Here is a 24,131-nt window from a genome sequence, read left to right as displayed (position 1 = left end):
GAGGCACTGTCAAGAAATTTTAATGAAAATAAGAAAAAATTTTGGAGTGAGTTAAACAAGTTAAGAAAGCCTAGGGAAAATATGGATTTGTCAGTTAAAAACAGAGTAGGGGAGTTAGTAGATGGGGAGATGGAGGTATTGGGAAGATGGCGAGAATATTTTGAGGAACTTTTAAATGTTAAGGAAGAAACAGAGGCAGTAATTTCATGCACTGGTCAGGGAGGTATACCATCTTTTAGGAGTGAAGAAGAGCAGAATGTAAGTGTGGGGGAGGTACGTGAGGCATTACGTAAAATGAAAGGGGGTAAAGCAGCTGGAACTGATGGGATCATGACAGAAATGTTAAAAGCAGGGGGGGATATAGTGTTGGAGTGGTTGGTACTTTTGTTTAATAAATGTATGAAAGAGGGGAAGGTACCTAGGGATTGGCAGAGAGCATGTATAGTCCCTTTATATAAAGGGAAAGGGGACAAAAGAGACTGTAAAAATTATAGAGGAATAAGCTTACTGAGTATACCAGGAAAAGTGTACGGTAGGGTTATAATTGAAAGAATTAGAGGTAAGACAGAATGTAGGATTGCGGATGAGCAAGGAGGTTTTAGAGTGGGTAGGGGATGTGTAGATCAGGTGTTTACATTGAAGCATATATGTGAACAGTATTTAGATAAAGATAGGGAAGTTTTTATTGCATTTATGGATTTAGAAAAGGCATATGATAGAGTGGATAGAGGAGCAATGTGGCAGATGTTGCAAGTATATGGAATAGGTGGTAAGTTATTAAATGCTGTAAAGAGTTTTTATGAGGATAGTGAGGCTCAGGTTAGGGTGTGTAGAAGAGAGGGAGACTACTTCCCGGTAAAAGTAGGTCTTAGACAGGGATGTGTAATGTCACCATGGTTGTTTAATATATTTATAGATGGGGTTGTAAAGGAAGTAAATGCTAGGGTGTTTGGGAGAGGGGTGGGATTAAATTATGGGGAATCAAATTCAAAATGGGAATTGACACAGTTACTTTTTGCTGATGATACTGTGCTTATGGGAGATTCTAAAGAAAAATTGCAAAGGTTAGTGGATGAGTTTGGGAATGTGTGTAAAGGTAGAAAGTTGAAAGTGAACATAGAAAAGAGTAAGGTGATGAGGGTGTCAAATGATTTAGATAAAGAAAAATTGGATATCAAATTGGGGAGGAGGAGTATGGAAGAAGTGAATGTTTTCAGATACTTGGGAGTTGATGTGTCGGCAGATGGATTTATGAAGGATGAGGTTAATCATAGAATTGATGAGGGAAAAAAGGTGAGTGGTGCGTTGAGGTATATGTGGAGGCAAAAAACGTTATCTATGGAGGCAAAGAAGGGAATGTATGAAAGTATAGTAGTACCAACACTCTTATATGGGTGTGAAGCTTGGGTGGTAAATGCAGCAGCGAGGAGACGGTTGGAGGCAGCGGAGATGTCCTGTTTAAGGGCAATGTGTGGTGTAAATATTATGCAGAAAATTCGGAGTGTGGAAATTAGGAGAAGGTGTGGAGTTAATAAAAGTATTAGTCAGAGGGCAGAAGAGGGGTTGTTGAGGTGGTTTGGTCATTTAGAGAGAATGGATCACAGTAGAATGACATGGAAAGCATATAAATCTATAGGGGAAGGAAGGCGGGGTAGGGGTCGTCCTCGAAAGGGTTGGAGAGAGGGGGTAAAGGAGGTTTTGTGGGTAAGGGGCTTGGACTTCCAGCAAGCGTGCGTGAGCGTGTTAGATAGGAGTGAATGGAGACGAATGGTACTTGGGACCTGACGATCTGTTGGAGTGTGAGCAGGGTAATATTTAGTGAAGGGATTCAGGGAAACCGGTTATTTTCATATAGTCGGACTTGAGTCCTGGAAATGGGAAGTACAATGCCTGCACTTTAAAGGAGGGGTTTGGGATATTGGCAGTTTGGAGGGATATGTTGTGTATCTTTATATGTTTATGCTTCTAGACTGTTGTATTCTGAGCACCTCTGCAAAAACAGTGATAATGTGCGAGTGTGGTGAAAGTGTTGAATGATGATGAAAGTATTTTCTTTTTGGGGATTTTCTTTCTTTTTTGGGTCACCCTGCCTCGGTGGGAGACGGCCGACTTGTTGAAAAAAAAAAAAAAAAAAAAAAAAAAAAAAAAAAAATTCAGGGAAACCGGTTATTTTCATATAGTCGGACTTGAGTCCTGGAAATGGGAAGTACAATGCCTGCACTCTAAAGGAGGGGTTTTGGGATATTAGCAGTTTGGAGGGATATGTTGTGTATCTTTATACGTATATGCTTTTAAACTGTTGTGTTCTGAGCACTTCTGCAAAAACAGTGATTATGTGTGAGTGAGGTGAAAGTGTTGAATGATGATGAAAGTATTTTCTTTTTGGGGATTTTCTTTCTTTATGGGTCACCCTGCCTCGGTGGGAGACAGTCGACTTGTTGAAAAAAAAAAATATATGCTTCAATGTAAACACTTAATCTACATATCCCCTACCCACTCTAAAACCTCCTTGCTTATCTGCAATTCTACATTCTGTCTTACCTCTAATTTTTTCAATAATAACCCTACCGTTCACTTTTCCTGGTATACTCAGTAAACTTATTCCTCTATAATTTTTACAATATCTTTTGTCCCCCTTCCCTTTATATAAAGGGACTATACACGCTCTCCGCCAATCCCTAGGTACCTTCCCCTCTTTCATACATTTTATTATTATTATTAACACACTGGCTGATTCCCACCAAGGCAGGGTGGCCCAAAAAAGAAAAACTTTCACCATCATTCACTCCATCACTGTCTTGCCAGAAGGGTGCTTTACACTACAGTTTTTAAACTGCAACATTAACACCCCTCCTTCAGAGTGCAGGCACTGTACTTCCCATCTCCAGGACTCAAGTCCGGCCTGCCGGTTACCCTGAATCCCTTCATAAATGTTACTTTGCTCACACTCCAACAGCACGTCAAGTATTGAAAACCATTTGTCTCCATTCACTCCTATCAAACACGCTCACGCATGCCCGCTGGAAGTCCAAGCCCCTAGCACACAAAACCTCCTTTACCCCTTCCCTCCAACCTTTCCTAGGCCGATCCATACCCCGCCTTCCTTCCACTACAGACATACACTCTTCAAGTCATTGTGTTTCGCTCCATTCTACATGTCCGAACCACCTCAACAACCATTCCTCAGCCCTCTGGACAACAGTTTTGGTAATCCCGCGCCTCCTTCTAACTTCCAAACTACGAATTCTCTGCATTATATTCACACAACACATTGCCCTCAGACATGACATCTCCACTGCCTCCAGCCTTCTCCTCGCTGCAACATTCATCACCCATGCTTCACACCCATATAAGAGCGTTCGTAAAACTATACTCTCATACATTCCCCTCTTTGCCTCCAAGGACAAAGTTCTTTGTCTCCACAGACTCCTAAGTGCACCGCTCACCCTTTTCCCCGCATCAATTCTATGATTCACCTCATTTTTCATAGACCCATCCGCTGACATGTCCACTCCCAAATATCTGAATACATTCACCTCCTCCATACTCTCTCTCTCCAATCTGATATCCAATCTTTCATCACCTAACCTTTTTGTTATCCTCATAACCTTACTCATTCCTGTATTCACTTTTAATTTTCTTCCTTTGCACACCCTACCAAATTCATCCACCATTTATTAAACAAAAATACCAACCACTCCAACACTATGTCCCCTCCTGCTTTTAACATTTCTGTCATGATCCCGCCAGTTCCAGCTGCTTTACCCCCTTTCATTCTACGTATGCCTCATGCACCTCCCCCACACTCACATCCTGGTCTTCTTCACTCCTAAAACATGATATACCTCCCTGGCCAGTGCATGAAATTACCGCCTCCCTTACTTCGTCAACATTTAAAGTTCCTTAAAATATTCTCGCCATCTACCCAAAACCTCCATCTCCCCATCTACTAACTCCCCTTCTCTGTTTTTAACTGATAAATCCATTTGTTCCCTAGGCTTTCTTAACTTCTTTAACTCACTCCAAAATTTTTTCTTATTTTCATTAAAATTCCTTGACAGTACCTCTCCCACTCTATCATCCGCTCTCCTTTTGCACTCTATCACCACTCTCTTCACCTTCTTTTACTCTCCATATACTCTACTCTTCTTATAACACTTCTGCTTTGTAAATACCTCTCGCAAGCTACCTTTTTCTCTTTTATCACACCCTTTACTTCATCATTCCACCAATCACTCCTCTTTCCTCCTGCACCCACCCTCCTATGACCACAAACTTCTGCCCCACATTCTAATACTGCATTTCCAAAACTATTCCAACCCTCTTCAACCCCCCACTACTCATACCTGCACCAGTCCACCTTTCTGCCAATAGTTGCTTTTATTTCACCCGAACTTTCTCCTCCCTTAGTTTATGCACTTTCACCTCCCTCTTACTTGTTGTTGCCATTTTCTTCTTATCCCATCTACCTCTTACTCTAACTGTAGCTACTAGATAATGATCCGATATATCAGATGCCCCTCTATAAACGTGTACATCTTGGAGCCTACCCATCAACATTTTATCCAACAATACATAATCTAACAAACTACTTTCAACGTGCTACATCATACCTTGTATATTTATTTATCCTCTTCTTCATAAAATATGTATTACTTATTACCAAACTTCTTTCTACACATACTCAATTAAAGGCTCCCCTATTTTACTTTACCCCTGGCACCCCAAATTTACCTACTACTCCCTCCACAACATTTGTTCCCACTTTAGCATTAAAATCCCCAACCACAAGCACTCTCACACTTGGTTCAAAACTCCCCATACAATTACTCAACATTTCCCAAAATCTCTCTCTCTCCTCTATACTTCTCTCTTTCCCAGGTGCATAAACGCTTACAATAACCCATTTCTCACATCCAACCTTTATTTTATTCTACATAATCCTTGAATTAATACATTTATAGTCCCTCTTTTCCTGCCATAGCTTATCCTTCAACATTTTTGCTACTCCTCCTTTAGCTCTAACTCTACTGGAAACCCCTGACCTAATCCCATGAATTCCTCTCCACTGAAACTCACCCACCCCCTTCATCTTTGTTTCACTTAAAGCCAGGATATCCAGCTTCTTCTCATTCATAACATCCACAATCATCTCTTTCTTATCATTCGCACAACATCCACGCACATTCAGACTTCCCACTTTGACAATTTCCGTCTTATTCTTTTTAGTAATTTTTACAGGAAAGGGGGTTACTAGCCCATTGTTCCCGGCATTTTAGTTGACTTTTACAACACGCGTGGCTTACGGAGGAAAGATTCTGATTCCACTTCCCCATGGATATAAAAGGAAAGTAATAAGACCAAGAACTATTAAGATAAAATCAAAGAAAACTCAGATGAGTGTGTATAAATAAACATGTACATGTATGTGTTGTGTGACCTAAGTGTAAGTAGAAGTAGCGAGACGTACCTGTAATCTTGCATATTTATGTGACAGACAAAAGACACCAGCAATCCTACCATCATGTAAAACAATTACAGGCTTTCGTTTTATATAGTAATATATGTATAAATATATACATTCTCATAGGTAGTAGGTTGGTAGACAGCAACCACTCAGGAGGTACTACCGTCCTGCCAAATGAGTGTAAAACGCAAGCCTGTAATTGTTTTACATGATTTTAGGATTGTTGGTGTCTTTTTTCTGTCTCATAAACATGCAAGATTTTAGGTACGTTTTGCTACTTCTACTTACACTTAGGTCACACTACACATGCATGTACAAGCATGTATATACACACCCCTCTGGGTTTTCTTCTATTTTCTTTCTAGTTCTTATTCTTGTTTATTTCCTCTTATCTCCATGGGGAAGTGGAACAGAATTCTTCCTCCGTAAGCCATGCGTGTTGCAAGAGGCGACTAAAATGCCAGGAGCAAGGAGCTAGTAACCCCTTCTCCTACATAAATTACTTAATTTTAAAAGAGAAACTTTCGTTTTTGTTTTTGGGCCACCCTGCCCCAGTACGATATGGCCGGTCTGTTGAAAAAAAATATATACATTCTCATTTCAAGAGTGCTTAAGATCGGATATTCTCATTTGTATATTTCTACTCCAATCTAACTCACCCCAATGTTTATTGCTGGAGGGTTTTCACTGACTGGCATTTGAGTGAAGCTACTATACAGCTGATCTGGAAGACTGGGCTTGTTGAAAAAGTCATTTTGAGTACCAGGGGGACCACCTGGCAGGTGAGAATGAAGTTGTGGGTGGTGATGCTGCTGTTGCTGTTTCACATACAAGGCCTGCTGAGCAGCTATCTGATTCTGCATGGAGAAAAAGAAATCATCTGCATTTCTTGTTAAACATACTTTTTAGCCATTACAGATGGTAACAGCTTTCTATTTAGAGGGTTTACTGAACTCTTAAAAAATTCAAGTGCCATATCACAACAAAACATAACAATTTATATAAACAACATTTAACATTATGTAATACAGTATAGGAATTTCATATATAAACTTAACCAATTACCAATTATGTTTGTAAAAGTGCATGATACCTGTAGGTTTTGGATTTGTTGCTTAGTTTTAGTAATATTAATGTTGAGCTGAAGAATAGTTTGTGAAGAATTTTTGTTGAGGTGAGCCTGAGCTTGCCAGATGGCTTGTTGCTGAGAGAACTTTTGTAGCACATTAATGTGTGAGAGCATATTATTAAGGAGCACAAGTGTGGTAGGGGCCAGGGGTTGGTTCAGGATCTGGGGGTTGAGGTAGCCCGCTTGCACTGCCATCTGGATGTGCTGCATGAGAGCACGAACATGCGGAGAGTTGCCAGATCCACCCTGCTGTAAACAAGTTAATTAAATCAGTACAATACACTTATCAATAAGTCTTTCATGTTTTATAATCAATAACATTAAGTGTTCAAAGCCTGAGGTTTGTTAACCTACTCCTGCAGGGATGGAGGATTCAGCTTCTACGGCCCTATGCAACATTTCTTCAAACTGGAACAAATTTCTCAATAAATTGTGTACTACAATTAGCCCCACTGAAACAAAGACCAGATATGAAAATGTTTATAGACATATTTCCAAAACTTTTCCTATTACCAAGAATACTACTTTTAATACTAGGAATTTAAAGTACTACAGTCTGTGTAAAGCATATGAACAACAGTGAAACATGTCTTATAAACATTTCAATTTCTTTATACAATGGTACCATGATATTCAAACTTAATCCATTCCAGGAGGCTGTTCGAATTGTGAGTTGTACAAATAAATATTTGTACAACCCGTAAGAAATAATGTAAGTTGGATTAATCTGTTCCAGACCCCAAAAATATACCAGTTATCAAATATCTTAAGTAAAATACTGTTTATTTAAACCTGTAAAATAATATTTGCATGCATAAAAATCATACACAAAAACTATAAAAACAATAAATACAGTACAACTTCCGTATCCACTGATTCAGTATCCGCAGTTTCAGTTATCCACAGTTTACTGTGGCTCAATAATACCTCTTAATTTTCCGTAAAATTGGCCCCCGAAGCAAAAAAGTAAAGAAGCTGGCAGTTCTTCAAAACCTAAGAGAAGTCATGAAGTGCTTCCCATCAGTGAAATAATGATAATTCTCTACTTATTGTCTATAATTTATCAATTAATCTTCATAACAGGTATGTATAGGACTTATATATAGGGTTTGCTACTATCCATGGTTTTGTTATCCACTTCAGGTCCTTGGAACATATCCCCCACGTATATGAGGGTCCTGTTGTACGTGAGATAAATGAAAATTTAACTGCACTTTACCTTTACTGAGGAATGTTGATGGCCTAAGAGGAAGGTGGAGAGATAGTTTGGAATGGGTGTCACCTTCCATAAAAATATCAGGTAACTGCCTGTCTAGTGTTTTTTTCTTTTCTTTCTCTGTGCATTAGCACTTGAAGATGATGGGGATTCACTAGCATTTTATTTTTTCTTTGCTAAAGAAGCTGTCCAATGTTGTCTGCTTTTGACGACTTTTCAAAAATTTTCTAAAGTGGTCAGCAACACTTATTGAATAGGTTGATGCTCCTATTCACAACAGTAATGTTAGGATGCTATTTTTCCACCAGGCTTTGTGTTTGAGCCCAATGGTAACACAGTTCCTTAATTTCTGCAGTGGAAATGTTGCCTTACTGTATCCCTCTTCCTCTAAAAAAATTTCTTCAACAACTTCTTGCTGCTCCTTGTGCAGGTCTATAAGTTCTGTAATGAGCTCATTCTTGTGATCCTCCACCAACTCCTCTACATCTCCATCATCTATTTCCAAATCCATGGACTGGCCCAGAGAAACAATATCCTTCACTACAGGCTCTGCCTCAAAGCCTTTAAAATCTGTGACTGACACACAGTCTGGCCACAATTTCTTCTAGGCATAGTTCATTGTCCTGAAAGAAACTTTCCCCCAGGCTTTGTCTATTATTCTTGAACAGTGAAGGATATTAAAATGGTTTTTCTAAAATTTACTAAGGGTAAGCTCAATTTCAGAGGTCACTTCCAAGTACCCTTTAAACAGCACTTTTGTGTAAAGTTACTTAAAACTGGAAATTACCTGTTGGTCCATGGGTTGGAAAAGGAGTGGTGTTAGGGGGGAAGACCTTCACTTTAATGAAGCTGTATTCATCCACCAAATTTTCCTCCAAGCCTGGAGGGTGAGCAGGAGCATTGTCCATTGCCAGAAGTGGCCTTAATGGTAAGATTTTTTCTACAGGGTAATGCTTCACACTTATGGCAAAAGCTTCATGTATCCACTCATGTTACCCAAGCTTTACTATTATGTCTTCACATTACAATGAGTTTACTTTTAATCACACTGTTTTTCTTAACCCATTCAGGATCCAGACCCCTGATCTGAAACTTGTCCACAGGGTCCAAGAATTTAGAAAAAAAAAATTTAATTTTTTTCTTGGTAGAGAATCTTTTTCTGAAGGTAATAAAACAAAAAGTACAACATATGAGGGAAAATTGACGAAATTACTACCACAAATTTTGTTGTGTCAGTGATATTTACACATCAGCATTTTTACCCATTTTGACACCTATTTTAGACCAATTACTTTGCTCCAGTCGATCAAATTCTAGCAATTTCACTAGTAACCCTTCTATTTTATCGACTGAGCACAAGAAACTGCCCAATCAACTATTTCAACTACCCAATAGTGATCAGAAATTGGTAATTTTGCCAATTTCACACAACTTTCAATATATTCCAATTTCAAAATAGGGTCCAGAATAAACAATGCAGACATTCCGTTTGTTCATTAGTTATGTTTCCAAGTTTTACACATGAATTTACTTTTGATTTTATATTCACACAATTTTTATTCACACCAAAAGATTTACTGTAATGTAATATTGCAATAATTGTATAAATAATAGCAAAGCATTTGTGAACACATATTAGACCCACCAGTTGACGTGTACTGGACGCGTGATGTAATTTGTTTACTCTTGAACATTGCCAAAAATCGAACATTTCCACTATTTTGAGCTCAATCTCAAGCTATTTTCCCTCAAAAAAACAATCAAAATCATCTCTATTTCTGTAATAAATCTTCCATTCTATCAAATGAGATGAAGAAACTGTGAACACAACCATAAAAACCATACAAAAATACACTACAAAAAAAAAAATATGGTAGCAGTTTTTTCATTATGCACTGCATCCTAAAGGATATTTTTTACATGGTGCACACTTACCACATAGACCCATTCTCTCGTATCTGGGCCAAAATTTACCACTCACAGCTTATCAGAGTGAGCTAAACTCATAACGCAGTACTACACCACGGATCCTGGCTTTAACCCTTTCAGGATCCAGAGACCAAATTTCAAAGGGTGCACCAGTGCCCAAGAATTTAAAAAAAAAAATTATTTTTTCTTATGAAATGGTAGAGAATCTTTTTCTGAATGTAATAAAACAAAAAGTACGAAATTTGATGGAAAATTGACGAAATTATGCTCTCACAAATTTTGATGTGTCAGCGATATTTACGAATCGGCGATTTTGCCGACTTTGACTCCCATTTCAGGCCAATTACATTATTCCAGTCAACCAAATTCTTAGCTATTTCACTAGTATGCCTTCTATTCTATCGACTGAGCACAAGAAATCGCCAAGTCAACTATTTCAACTACAAAATAAAGTGATCGGAAATTGGTAATTTGGCCAATTTAACACAAAGTTCAAAATATTCCAATTTCAAAACAGGGTCCAGAATAAACAATGCAGGCATTCCTGGCACTAAACTAACATTTCCTCTGCTCATTAGTTATGTTTTCAGGCTTTACAAATGAATTCCATTTTGATTTTTTATTCACATAATGAATTTATATTCAAACCAAAAAAATAGATGATTTACTGTTATGCAATATTGTAATAATTGTATAAATATCACCACCACATTTGTGAATGTATATTAGACCCACCAGCTGGCGTGTATTAGATGTGTGAGGTCGTTTGTTTACTCTTGAACATCGGCAAAAATTTAACATTACGTACTGCTACTTTGAGCTCAGTTTCAAGCCATTTCCAGTACTAAAACCAATCAAAATCATCTCTACTTTTGTAATATATCTTCCATTCTATCAAATGAGATCAAGAAATCGCAAATACAACTATAAAAAACATACGAAAAAACACTGCAAAGTCGCTGTTTTAATTGAAAATTACGGCCTCAGTTTTTTCTCTCATTATACACGGTGTGCTGCAGGATTTGTTTTATGTGGTGCAAACATACGACATAGATGTATTCTCTCATATCTAGGCCCAAATTTACCACTCACAGCTTATCAGAACGAGCTAAGCTCATGGCGTAGATCTACGGTTTGGACCCTGAACGTAAAGCCATAGATCTACGGCACGGACCAAAGGCCAAATTTCAAAGTGCGCACCAGCGTCCAAGAATTTTCAAAAAATAATTTTTTTATTTTTTCTTATGAAATGGTAGAGAATCTTTTTCTGAAAGTGTTAAAACAAAAAGTACGAAATTTTATGGAAAATTGACGAAATTATGCTCTCGCAAATTTTGATGTGTCAGTGATATTTACGCATCGGCGATTTTGCCAACTTTGACTCCCATTTTACGCCAATTATATTACTCCAGTCAACCAAATTCTTAGCTATTTCACTAGTATTACTTCTATTCTATCGATTGAGCACAAGAAATCGCCACGTCAACTGTTTCAACTACAAAATACTTAAAGTGATAGGAAATTGGTAATTTGGCCAATTTAATGGAAAGTTCAAAATATTCTAATTTCAAAATTGGGTCCAGAATAAACAATGCAGGCATTCCTGGAACTAAACTAACATTTCCTCTGTTCATCAGTTACGTTTTCAGGCTTTACAAATGAATTCCGATTGATTTTTTATTCACATAATGAATTTTTATTCAAACCAAAAAATAGAAGATTTACTGTTATGCAATACTGTAATAACTGTATAAATAATATCACCACATTTGTGAACCTATCTTAGACCCACCAGCTAGCGTGTATTAGATGTCTGGGATCATTTGTTTACTCTCGAACATCGTCAAAAATTTAACATATCTGCTATTTTGAGCTCAGTTTCAACCCATTTCCATTACTAAAACTAATCAAAATCATCTCTATTTCTGTAATATATCTTCCATTCTATCAAATGAGACCAAGAAATCACAAATACAACTATAAAAAAAAAATACGGAAAAACACTGCAAAGTCACTGTTTTTATCGAAAATTACGGTCTCAGTTTTTTTTTCTCTCATTATGCACTGTGTACTGCAGGATTTGTTTTATGTGGTGCACACATACCACATAGATGTATTCTCTCATATCTAGGCCCAAATTTACCGCTCACAGCTTATCAACGTGAGCTGAGCTCATGGCGTAGATCTACGGTTTGGACCCTCAACGTACAGCCGTAGATCTACGGCAGACCCTCAAAGGGTTAAACCCGTAGAACGACGACACGAACCCGCAAGGGGTTAAACACCCCTGGATTTTCAGTGGTACACTAGTACCAGTTTAATATTGCGATCCCCACTAGCATTACCACACAAGTGAGTTAGCCTGTCTTTCATGGGCTTGTATCCTGGTAATGATTTTTCTTCTTGTGTGATGTATGTTCTCTTAGGCATTCTTTTCCGAAAGAGGCCGGTTCAATCACAATTAAAAACTTGAGGAATAAATCTCTCAATATCTACATAGGTTTTAAATTCCTTAACAAACTTTTCAGCCTCATCTCTGTTAACACTGGCAGCCTCCCCATGCCTTATTACACTATGAATCCTACTTCTCTTTTTAAACTATCAAACCAGCCCCTACTTGCCTTAAATTCATCACCTTCTGTACTGTTTCCTAGGGTGTCTCACCTAAGATCACTATATAAATGCTCTGCTTTTTCACAAATTATTGTTTCAGAAGCACTGTAACTGGTCAATCGTTTTCATTAATCAACACCAACGAAAGCTTTTCCAATTTCCTCAATTATCTTTGACCTTTTCACATCACAAATTTTCACTCCTTTTGCCACATCAGCCACTTTTATTGCCTCTTTTATTTTTCAATATGGACAATATGGTCAATTTCGCCATACCATACTGAGTGGCCAGGTCCAACATGTATTCTACTTTCCCATTTTGCAATAAGTTTTTTTTCACTTTAACTGTTCTCATTGCTTTCCTTTTAGGCTTATTTGGAACACTACTTATTTTGGGGGGCATGATTACTTATTTTCAATGAAAATATTTAAACACCACAAAATAACAATGAAATAGCAAAAAGCTTCAGAGAGAGAGTATACAAATAATGCCAAATGAGTGTAAAACGAAAGCCTGTAATTGTTTTACATGATGGCAGGTCTGCTGGTGTCTTTTTTCTGTCTCATAAGCATGAAAGATTTCAGGAACATCTTGCTACTTCTACTTACACTTAGGTCACACTACACATACATGTACGCATTTATGTATATACACTCATCTGAGGTTTCTTTGATTTTATCTTAATAGTTCTTGATTTTATTGCTTTTCCTTTTATATCCATGGGGAAGTGGAATCAGAATCTTTCCTCTGTAAGCCATGCGTGTTGTAAAAGTCAACTAAAATGCTGGAAACAATGGGCTAGTAACCCCTTTTCCTGTACAGCCACTAAAAAGAAAAAGAAGAAAACCGTCAAAGTGGGATGTTTGAATGTGCATGGATGTTGTTCAAATGATAAGAGATGATTGTGGATGTTATGAATGAGAAGCTGGATGTCCTGGTTTTAAGAGAAACAATGCTGAAGGAGGTGGGAGAGTTTCAGTGGGGAGAAATAAATGAGATTAGGTCAGGGGTTTCCAATAGAGTTAAAGCTAAAGAAAGAGTAGCAATAATGTCGAAGGATAAGTTATGGCAGGAAAAAGAGGGAATATAACTGTATTAACTCAAGGATTATGTGGAGTAAAATAATGGTTGGATGTGAAAAGTGGGTTATAGTAGGTGTTAATGCACCTGGAGAAGAGAGAAGTGTAGAGGAGAGAGATTTTGGGAAATGTTGAGTAAGTGCATGGGGAGTTTTCAACCAAATGTGAGAGTACTTGTGGTTGGGGATTTCAATGCTAAAGTGGACAAAAATGTTGTGGAGGGAGTAGTTGGTAAATTTGGGGTGCCAGGGGTGAATGAAAATGGGGAGCCTTTAATTGAGCTATGTGTAGAAAGAGGTTTGGTAATAAGTAATACGTATTTTTATTAAAAAAGAGGATAAATAAGTATACAAGGTATGATATAGCACATAATAAAAGTACGTACTTTGTTAGATCATGTATTGGTGAACAAAAGGTTAATGGGTAGGCTTCAGGACGAGCATGTTTATAGAGGGGCAACTGATATATAGGATCATTATATAGTTTTCGCTACAGTTAGACTAAGAGGTAGAAGGGACAAAAGGAAAATGGCAACAGCAAGTAAGAGAGGTGAAAGTGTATAAATTAAGGGAGGAGGAAGTTAGGGTGAGACATAAGCAACTATTGGCAGAAAGGTGGGCTAGTGCAATTAGTAGTAGTGGAGGGGGGGGGGGGTGAAGAGGGTTGGAATAGTTTTAAAAATGCAGTATTAGAATATGGGGCAGAAGTTTGTGGGTGCAGGAGGAAAGAGGAGTGATTGGTGGAATGATGAAATAAAGGGTGTGATAAAAGAGAAAAATGTTTTAACAAAACAGAAGTGTTATGAGAAGAGCAGAGTATATGGAGCATAAAAGAAAGGCAAAGAGAGTGGAGAGAGTGCAAAAGGAGAGCAGATGATAGAGTGGGAGAGGCACTGTTAAGAAATTTTGATGAAAGTAAGAAAAATTTTGGGGTGAGATAAACAAGTTAACCCTTAAACTGTCCAAACGTAGATCTACGTTCACTCGCGTGGCGCTCCGAATATTTTGAAAAATAAAAAAAATCTTTTTTTTTTCTTTTAAAATGAAGAGCACATTTTTCTACATGTTATAGGATTAAAAATACAATTTTAGGGTCAGTACTTACCGAGATGTAAGACTGTGAAGTTGGCTCTGGATGCTCACCTGTCGACAACATCGACTCCTGCCGCTTGCAGAAGTGTTGCCAATATACCTTTTTTCCTCATTTTTATTTTAACCCTTTTACTGTTTTGGCCATATATATACATCTTACGAGCCACAGTTTTTGACGTATATATACTCATAAATTCTAGCGGCTTCAAATCAAGCAGGAGAAAGCTGGTAAGCCCACATGTGAGAGAATGGGTCTGTGTGGTTAGTCTGCACCATATAAAAAAAATCCTGCAGCACGCGGTGCATGAGAGAAAAAAAACTCCGACCTATTTTTTTTAATTGAAATGCCGACTTTGTGGTCTGTTTTCGCATAGTATTTATGGTTGTATTCTCGTTGTCTTGGTCTCATTTGATAGAATGAAAAACATGTTATAGAAATAGAGGTGATTTTGATTGGTTTTACTATGAAAAGAACCTTGAAACGGAGTTCAAATAGGGGAAATGTTTGATTTTTGCCGATGTTCAAAAGTAAACAAATGATATCATTTTCCAATAAATGTCCAAGTAGCCATTCTAATATGCAGTCATGAATGGTTTGAGATTATTTACACAATTATTACAATACTGCAGTAGTCTTCATAACAGTAAATCTTCTATTTTTTGCTTGAATAAAAATTCAAAATAGAAAGCAAGAGTAATATCAGAGGGGCCTGGAGACATGACTGATGAACAAAGAAAATGTTATTTTAGAGCCAGGAATGTCTGCCAAATTGCAAATTTCTGACCACGTTATTGGGTAGTTGAAATCGGTAAATGGGCAGTTTCTTGTACTCAGTCGATAGAGTTTTGGTCGACTGGAACAATGAAATTAGCTGAAAACAGGGCTCAAATTGGGCGAAATCACCGATTCATAAATATCGCCGAGGTCACTAACTTCGCGAGAGCATAATTCCATCAGTTTTCCATCAAATTTCTTTCTTTTGGTGTCATTACAACCAGAAAAAGATTCTCTATCATTTCATAAGAAAAAAATAATAATTTTTTTTTTTTGGAAACTTTGCGACACCAGGAGACACCTCAGGATTTGGAGTTGCGACAGTCAAAAGGTTAATTTATATATTTTTTATGTTCTGATAATTACAATTCATAATAGTTCTTGCAATTTCATAACCAATCTTTGTTCCGACACCAATATTAGGTACTGAAATATTGCTCAGTCACAATCACACTGACAGGTGAACATTTACACCTGCCTGGGCTATTTACTATTGTCTAGAAATATGTATAAAGTATTTATAGGTCCCAGCAATGTTTTAGATACCCTGGCATATACCTTGAAGCATGGTGTTATGAAAGGCATCCTTATACTGTTGACAGCCTAGTGGCATCTGATAAATGCCCACTGCTCTAGCTAACCCTCACTCTATAACTGTTACACATAAACATGTCTTGTCTCTCTATTTATATGTCTGCCTATCTATCTGTCTATCTATCTGTCTATCTGCCTGTCTGTCTCTGTCTAACTGCCTGCCTGTTTGTCTGTCTCTGCTTATCTGTCTTTCTGTCTGCCTGGAGTATGTGTATATCGCACTCCTTGAAGAATCGTGTTATGGCATCTGTTATCAGCTCGGTGACATTTGATAAATGGGTGCTCCGGGAACCCTGGCTTTGTTTGTTTTCACTGATACACACAAACATGTTTCTGTCTGTCTATATTTGCCTGGAATTTTTGGGTTATCCTAGGTTATTTACACTACACATAATAACTGTACTTATGTGTACATGTGAGACAGAGATATAGATAGATACACAGACAAACAGAGATATAGATAGGCAGAGATATAGGCAGATAGAGATACAGAGAGAAACAGCCAGAGACAGCCAAAGCAAGACAGCCAGCCAGCCTGCCGAATGCATAAGAATATAAGAAAGAAGGAACACTGCAGCAGGTCTATTGGCCCATCCAAGGCAGGCAACATGTCACCCTCCCCCCCCAGCTAAGACCCATGACCCACCTAGTCAGGTCACATCCACTGAAGGAACATGACATCAGACCTAATAGCACAAGCTAGTCAGGTCCAACTCACACCAACCCACACTCACTCATGTATTTATCTAACCTGTTTTTACTTTTATCTTAAAATGAGTGCTAATGCAACATGGCATCAGTGAATCCCTGGTGTTTGCCATGCTGTTTGCTCTAGCTGGCGCTCAATTGAACTGGTGCTCCCACAAGGTACTAAGTGCTCCCAGAATTTTTAACCCTTTGAGGGTTTCGGCCGTACTAGTACGGCTTACGACCCAGGGTTTTTGACGAACTAGCACGCCTAAATTCTAGCGCCCTCAAATCTAGTGAGAGAAAGCTGCTAGGCCTACATATGAAAGAATGGGTCTATGTGGTCAGTGTGCAGAGTATAAAAAAAAATCCTGCAGCACACAGTGTGTAATGAGAAAAAAAAAAACTTTGACCGTGTTTTTGGAATAAAACAGCGACTTTGCACTGTATTTTCGTATGGTATTTACTGTTGTATTCTAGTTTTCTTGGTCTCATTTTATAGAACGGAAGACATATTACAAATATTGAGATGATTTTGACTGGTTTTACAATGAAAAGTACCTTGAAATTGAACGCAAAGTAGCAGAAATGTTCGATTTTTACCAAAGTTCAAAAGTAAACAAATCATGCCAACCGTCCAATACACGCCAACTGGTGAGTCTAATATTCTTTCACAAGTGCGCTGATATTATTTATACCATTTCTACACTAATGCAGTAGTCTGCATAACAGTAAATCTTCTATTTTTTGTAAGAATAAAAATTCAAAGTGGAAAGCCAAAGAAATATAAGAGGGGCCTGGGGATGACTAATGAACAGAGAACTTTATTTTAGTGCCAGGAATGTCGTTCTTGTTTATTCTGGACCCTATTCGGAAATTGGCATCTTTTGAAATTTGTGTGAAATTGGCAAAATTGCTAAATTCTGACCACTTTATTGGAGTTGAAACTGGTAAATGGGTGGTTTCTTGTACTCATTCGATAGAAAAAATGGAGTTCTAGTGAAATAGTTATGATTTCTGTCTACTAGTACATTGGAATTGGCCGAAAATAGGGCTCAAAGTGGGCAAAATCGCCGATGTGTAAACATTGTCAAGACCGCAAACTTCGCTAGACCATAACTCCGTAAGTTTTTCATCAAATTTCATAGTTTTGGTGTCATTATGATCGGGAAAAGATTCTCTATCTTTTCATAAGAAAAAAATAATTTTTTTTTTTTTTTTTTTTTTTGAAATTTGGCTGACCCTGAGAACAAGTCTCGGAGAGGGCCTGTCAACCCTCAAAGGGTTAATAGTGCGCACACTGAGTGCACAGACCCAGTCTTTCATGTCTAGGCGACTCAAGCCTATTTTGCCAAATTTGATGGAATGAAAAATAAAATGCTGATCTACATCTGGAGTGCTACACGTGCAAACATAGATCTATGTTTGAACAGTTTAAGGGTTAAGAAACCCTAGGGAATGAATAGATTTTTCAATTAATAACAGAGTAGAGGAGTTAGTAGATAGGGAGCTGGAGGTATTGGGTAGATGGCAGGAATATTTTCAGGAACTTTTAAATCTCGATGAAGAAAGGGAGGCGGTAATTTCAAGCAATGGCCAGGGAGGTATAACAACTTTTAGGAGTGAAGAAGAGCAGGATGTGAGTGTGGGGAAGGTGCGTGAGACAGTACGTAGAATGAGAGGGGTAAAGCAGCTAGAACTGAAGGGATTATGACAGAAATGTTAAAAGCAGGGGGGGGGGGATACAGTGTTGGAGTGGTTGGAATTTTTGTTTAATAAATGTATGAAAGAGGGGAAGGTACCTAGAGATTGGCAGAGGGCATGTATACTTCCTTTATATAAAGGGAAGGTAGACAAAAGAGATTGTAAAAATTATAGGGGAATCAGTTTGCTGAGTATACCAGGAAAAGTGTACTGTAGGGTTATTACTGAAAGAATTAGAGGTAAGACAGAGTAGGATTGCGGATGAGCAAGGCGGCTTTAGAGTGGGTAGGGAACGTGTTGATCAAGTGTTTACACTGAAGCATATATGTGAACAGTATTTAGATAAAGGAAGGGAAGTTTTCACTGTATTTATGGATTTAGAAAAGTGGATAGGGGAGCAATGTGGCAGATGTTGCAAGTATATGGAATAGGTGGTAAGTTACTAAATGCTGTAAAGAGTTTTTATGAGGATAGTGAGGCTCAGGTTAGGATGTGTAGAAGAGAGGGAGACTACTTCCCAGTAACAGTAGGTCTTAGACAGGGATGTGTAAGGTCACCATGGTTGTTTAATATATTTATAGATGGGGTTGTAAAAAAGTAAATGTTAGGGTGTTTGGGAGAGGGGTGGGATTAAATTATGGGGAATCAAATACAAAATGGGAGTTGACACAGTTACTTTTTGCTGATGATACTGTGCTTATGGGAGATTCTAAAGAAAAGTTGCAAAGGTTAGTGGACAAGTTTGGGAGGGTGTGTAAAGGCAGAAAGTTGAAAGTGAGCATAGAAAAGAGTAAGGTGATGAGGGCATCAAATGATTTAGATAGAGAAAAATTAGATACCACACAGGAGAGGGAGTATGGAAAAAGTGAATGTTTTCAGATATTTGGGAGTTGACGTGTCAGCGGATGAATTATGAAGGATGAGGTTAACCATAGAATTGATGAAGGAAAAAAGGTGAGTGGTGCGTTGAGCTATAGTATGTGGAGACAAAAAAACATTAACTATGGAGGAATGTATGAAAGCATAGTGGTACCAACACTCTTATATGGGTGTGAAGCTTGGATTGTAAATGCTGCAGCGAGGAGGTGGTTGGAGGCAGTGGAGATGTCCTGTCTAAGGGCAATGTGTGGTGCAAACAGTAATATGCAGAAAATTCGGAATGTGGAAATTAGAAGTTGTGGAGTTAATAAAAGTATTAGTCAGAGGGCTGAAGAGGGGTTGTTGAGGTGGTTTGGTCATTTAGAGAGAATGGATCAAAGTAGAATGACATGGATAGCATATAAATCTGTAGGGGAAGGAAGGTGGGGGAGGGGTCGTCCTCGAAAAGGTTGGAGGAAGGGGGTAAAGGGGGTTTTGTGGGCGAGGGACTTGGACTTCCAGCAAGTGTGCGTGAGCATGTTAGATAAGAGTGAATGGGGACGAATGGGTTTTTGGAACCTGACAAGCTGTTGGCGTGTGAACAGGGTAATATTTAGTTAAGGAATTTAGAAAAAACGGTTATTTTTATATAGTCAGACTTGAGTACTGGAAATGGGAAGTAAAATGCCTGCACTTCAAAGGAGGGGTTTGGGATAATGGCAGTTTGGAGAGAGATGTTATATATCTTTATATATGCTTCTAAACTGTTGTATCTGGGCACCTCTGCAAAGACAGTGATTATGATGAGTGAAGTGAAAGTGTTGAATGATGATGAAAGTATTTTCTTTTTTTGGGATTTTCTTTATTTTTGGGTCACCCTGCCTCGGTGGGAGATGGCCGACTCGTTGAAAAAAAAAAAAAAGTACATCAAGATGAAGAACCCGAGCATAAGGCTCACAGATTTAATTTTTGCCTATCTAACTGAAGGAGATTTGACATAATACATATCTGGGGAACATTCTGGGTATTATCTACCAAATTTAAATTGTTTAAATCTGCATGTGCTTATGTATTTCATGCCCCAATAAGGGATTTGTTTAGCAGCAAAGCACACATCTTTGTATGAGGAGACTATGCTTCAATAATCTGACAAAGAGTGTAAATCAAGCACTTAGAATGAACAGAATCATGCATGGATAAATTTGGGATCATTGTAAGAAAACACACTGGTTTACGGCAACAGAGCATTAGTTTTATAGCAGACTATACCAGATAACAGTAATAGTATTATCAGTTGTAATACATGCAGCACCCCACACATTATGGTTTGACAAAATGAGGAAACATGGTATTTTGCACTGTTTATTATGCCTACTGCTCTTACACAGAGCATTTGCACTGTAAAAATTTGGAATCACCTGCATGTTTGTACATGCCAGGTAATATAACATTTTTCCCCCTCAAAACAAACAGGCCAATTAAGGAAAGTGTTTTAAATCAATAAAGAACATTATTCTTGAAAAAGAACTGAGCCTACCATTACAACCTTGAAAGATACACAGTTCTTTTGTGCCTACTTGTATGACCCTAGAATAAACATAGCACATTTTCTTGTGTATATGTAACTAGACTAAGGGTCAACAACCTAAATTACTTTTTAATAACCGAGACCCAAAATTTGGTCATTTCAAAAATTTGATATTATCCTAACACCACAAAACTTCGAAAAGGCAATTAATGACATGCCCATGCACTCTGCCTCAGGCCCGGACTTGTGGAACTCTGTGTTCATCAAGAACTGCAAGAAACCTGTCATTTGCCTTCAGCATTCTATGGAGAGTGAGCATGGACATGAGTCATCCCACAGTCACTAAAAGCAACAGACGTAGCCCAACTCCACAAAGATGGCAGTAAAGGAATTGCAAAGAACTACAGACTGATAGCACTAACATTCCATTTCATAAAAATCTTTGAAAGGGTTCTATGAAGCAAGATCACCAACCACCTAGATACCCATCAATTACACAACCCAGGGCAAAACGGGCTTAGAGAAGGTCGCTCCTGCCTGTCCTAGCTACTGGATCACTATTACAAGGTCCTGGATGCTTTAGAGCACAAACAAAATGCAGATGTAGTATACACAGACTTTGCGAAAGAATTCGACTTTGCAAAAGAATTCGACAAGTCCTTTATCACGCACAAAATGCGTGATAAAGGAATAACAGGAAAAGTTGGTAGATGGATCTATAACTTCCTAAAAAACAGAACACAAAGAGTAATAGTAAACAGAGTAAAGTCTGAGGCAGCTACAGTGAAAAGCTCTGTTCCACAAGGCACAGTGCTTTCTCCCATCCTGTTCCTCAACCTCATATCTGACATAGACAGAGATGTAATCCACAGCTCTGCATCTTCTTTTGTGGATGACACCCAAATTGCTATGACAGTGTCCTCCATCAAAAACACTGCAAGACTCCAAAAGGACATCAACCAAATCTTTAAACGGGCCGCAGAAAACAATATGAAGTTCATTGAAGAGAAATTTCAACCACTCAGATTTGGAAAACTTGAGGAAATTAAAACCGTATCAGGGTATACAACAAATTCTAACCATACAGTAGAGCGAAAAACTAATGTAAATGACCTGGGAGTGATAATGACACAGGATCTCACCTTCAAAGACCATAACAATGTATCTACCTCATCTGCTAGAAAAATGATAGGCTGGATAATGAGAACCTTCAAAACTATTCTCTAGGCTGGAATACTGCTGTACACTAACTGCTCCCTTCAAGGCAGGTGAAATTGCTGACCTGTAGAGTATACAAAGAACTTTCATGGCACACAAGTACAATAAAGCACCTAACTTATGGGGAATGGTTAAGTCCCTTGATTGTATTCCCTACAATGCAGATGAGAAAGATACATGATAATATACACTTGGAAAATCCTAGAGGGATTAGTATCAAATTTCCACATGAAAATCACTCGCTACAAAAGCAAAAGACTTGGCAGGAGATGCAACATTACGGTGGCCTGTGGCCTGGTGGTTAAAGCTGTCACTTCACATGGTGAGGGTCTGGGTTCAATTCCCAGTGAGGGTAGAAACATTGGGCTTGTTTCTTTACACCAGTTGTCTATGTTCCCCATCAGTAAAATGGGTACCTGGGTGTTAGTAGACTGGTGTGGGTCGCATCCTAGGAAAAACTGACATAATTTGCCCGAAATGCTCTGCATAACAAGCAGTTTTCTATACAATAGTGCATATATCACTGATGTCAGCTAGGCCTATATACCACGTACACGTACTTGTAGTAAATAAAGATGCAGTGGACCCTCGGCTAATGATATTAATTTGTTCCTGAGAGCTCATCGTTAGACGAAATTATCGTTAGCTGAATTAATTTTCCCCATACGAAATAATAGAAATCCAATTAATCCATTCCAGACAGTCAAAAGTATTAAAAAAAATAATTTTTTTTTCATGAAATATACATTTCCCTACAAAGAAAACCATGAGACATACACAATAACTATATAAATAAATGTTAAAATGAGACTTACCTTTATTGAAGAGTATTGATGAGTGATGAGACACTGATTTTCTTGAACACTCTGGGATTTTCAGAGTGATACATGAGTAAAGGCTTCACTTTGCAATCCCCACTAGCATTACAACAAAACAAGAAAGTTAGCCTGTCTTTCATAGGCTTGTGTCCTGGGAGTGCCTTTTCCTCCTGAGTAATGTAGGCCCTGTTTGGCATTTTCTTCCAGAACAGGCCTGTTTCGTCACACCTGAACACTTGTTCGGGCTGGAATTTTTCAGCTTCGCCATGCCTTATCACGCTGTGTAAGCCACTACAATTCTTAAATCTCTCAAACCAATATGAGCACTAGTTCCAGGCATTTTTTCCTGTTCACCTGGGTGTTAGTCGACTGGTGTGGGTTGCATCCTGGGGGACAAGATTAAGGACCCCAATGGAAATAAGTTAGACAGTCCTCGATGACTCCTGACTTTCTTGGGTTATCTTGGGTGGCTAACCCTCTGGGGTTAATTGATTCTCGGTAATTGTTTCTCGTTAAGCCACACCAACGACAGTCTCTCCACATCTTCGAGTAGTACAGCTGATGGTGGTGCAGCAGCAGCTGACTGTGGTACGATAGTATTTTGATAGTATTTCTCACCCTTTTTACCACAGGGTTGGCACTAGAAGCTTTCTTTGGGCCCATGTTGGCTTATTTAGCAGTTACAAGCACTATAAACAATGGAATAATACAAAATGTTTTGAATGTATGCATGAAACCAGCCACCCTGGCTTGTAAACAATGACAGCAGGGCAGCTGAGGCGCTCAGGTTGGATGGACAGGTTCGGGACGAATCATGTTGGGCGAGTTTTTTATCGTTAGGTGGCCAAAATTTTTACGCTCAAACGCTTCGTTAGGCGGATTTAACGTTATGCAATACGTTCGTTAGCAGAGGGTCCACTGTATTATTATTATAATGAAAAGCAAAGACACCATGTGTACACTAAGAGAGCACAAGTGTCAGGGACCCAAGACTGTTCAACTGCTTCCCAGCATACATAAGGAGGATTACCAATAGACCCCTGGCTGTCCTCAAGACGATGCTGGGCAGACACCTAAAGTCAGTACCTGATCAGCCAGGCAGTGGTTCTTACATCGGATCATGTGTGGCCAGCAGTAACAGCCTGGCTGATCAGACCTTGATGCACCACGAGGCCTGGTCTCAGACCGGGCCAAAGGGGCACTGATCCCTGAAACCCTCTCCAGGTATTACACTTGAAGAGACAGCACATTCTTTTGTGCCTACTTGTATGACACCAGAAGAGACAGCATGTTTCTTTGTGCCTACTTGGATAACCCTGGGTGGAATACAGCAAGTTTTTACTTATTTTCAGCAAGTATTTATTTACTATCTTCATCAGATTATAACAAACATATTCCCACTTTGTAACTTTCACTACTCTTTGG

The 24,131-nt window shown here is 38.5% G+C and overlaps 1 protein-coding gene across 9 annotated transcripts in view; it reads right to left on the bottom strand.

Annotated features, from left to right (window-relative positions):
• The window catches only part of LOC128688712 (protein Gawky), a 288,268-nt gene that overhangs the window by 51,577 nt on the left and 212,560 nt on the right, over window positions 1-24,131 (bottom strand). For 8 of the 9 annotated variants that reach the window (XM_070084602.1, XM_070084598.1, XM_070084601.1 and 5 more), the window contains 2 exons: window positions 6,561-6,845; window positions 6,127-6,324 (listed from right to left, as the gene is read on the bottom strand). In XM_070084602.1, coding sequence (XP_069940703.1) covers window positions 6,127-6,324; window positions 6,561-6,845 — 483 coding nt within the window. The remainder of the gene's footprint in view (window positions 1-6,126; window positions 6,325-6,560; window positions 6,846-24,131) is intronic. The other variant, XM_070084599.1, reaches the window with a different exon arrangement.

The sequence above is a fragment of the Cherax quadricarinatus genome, chromosome 13, assembly GCF_038502225.1.
Source record: "Cherax quadricarinatus isolate ZL_2023a chromosome 13, ASM3850222v1, whole genome shotgun sequence".
NCBI classification, from domain to species: Eukaryota; Metazoa; Arthropoda; class Malacostraca; order Decapoda; family Parastacidae; genus Cherax; species Cherax quadricarinatus.
Note: the sequence above shows the minus strand (reverse complement) of the source record. Positions and strands in the feature narration are given on the sequence as shown.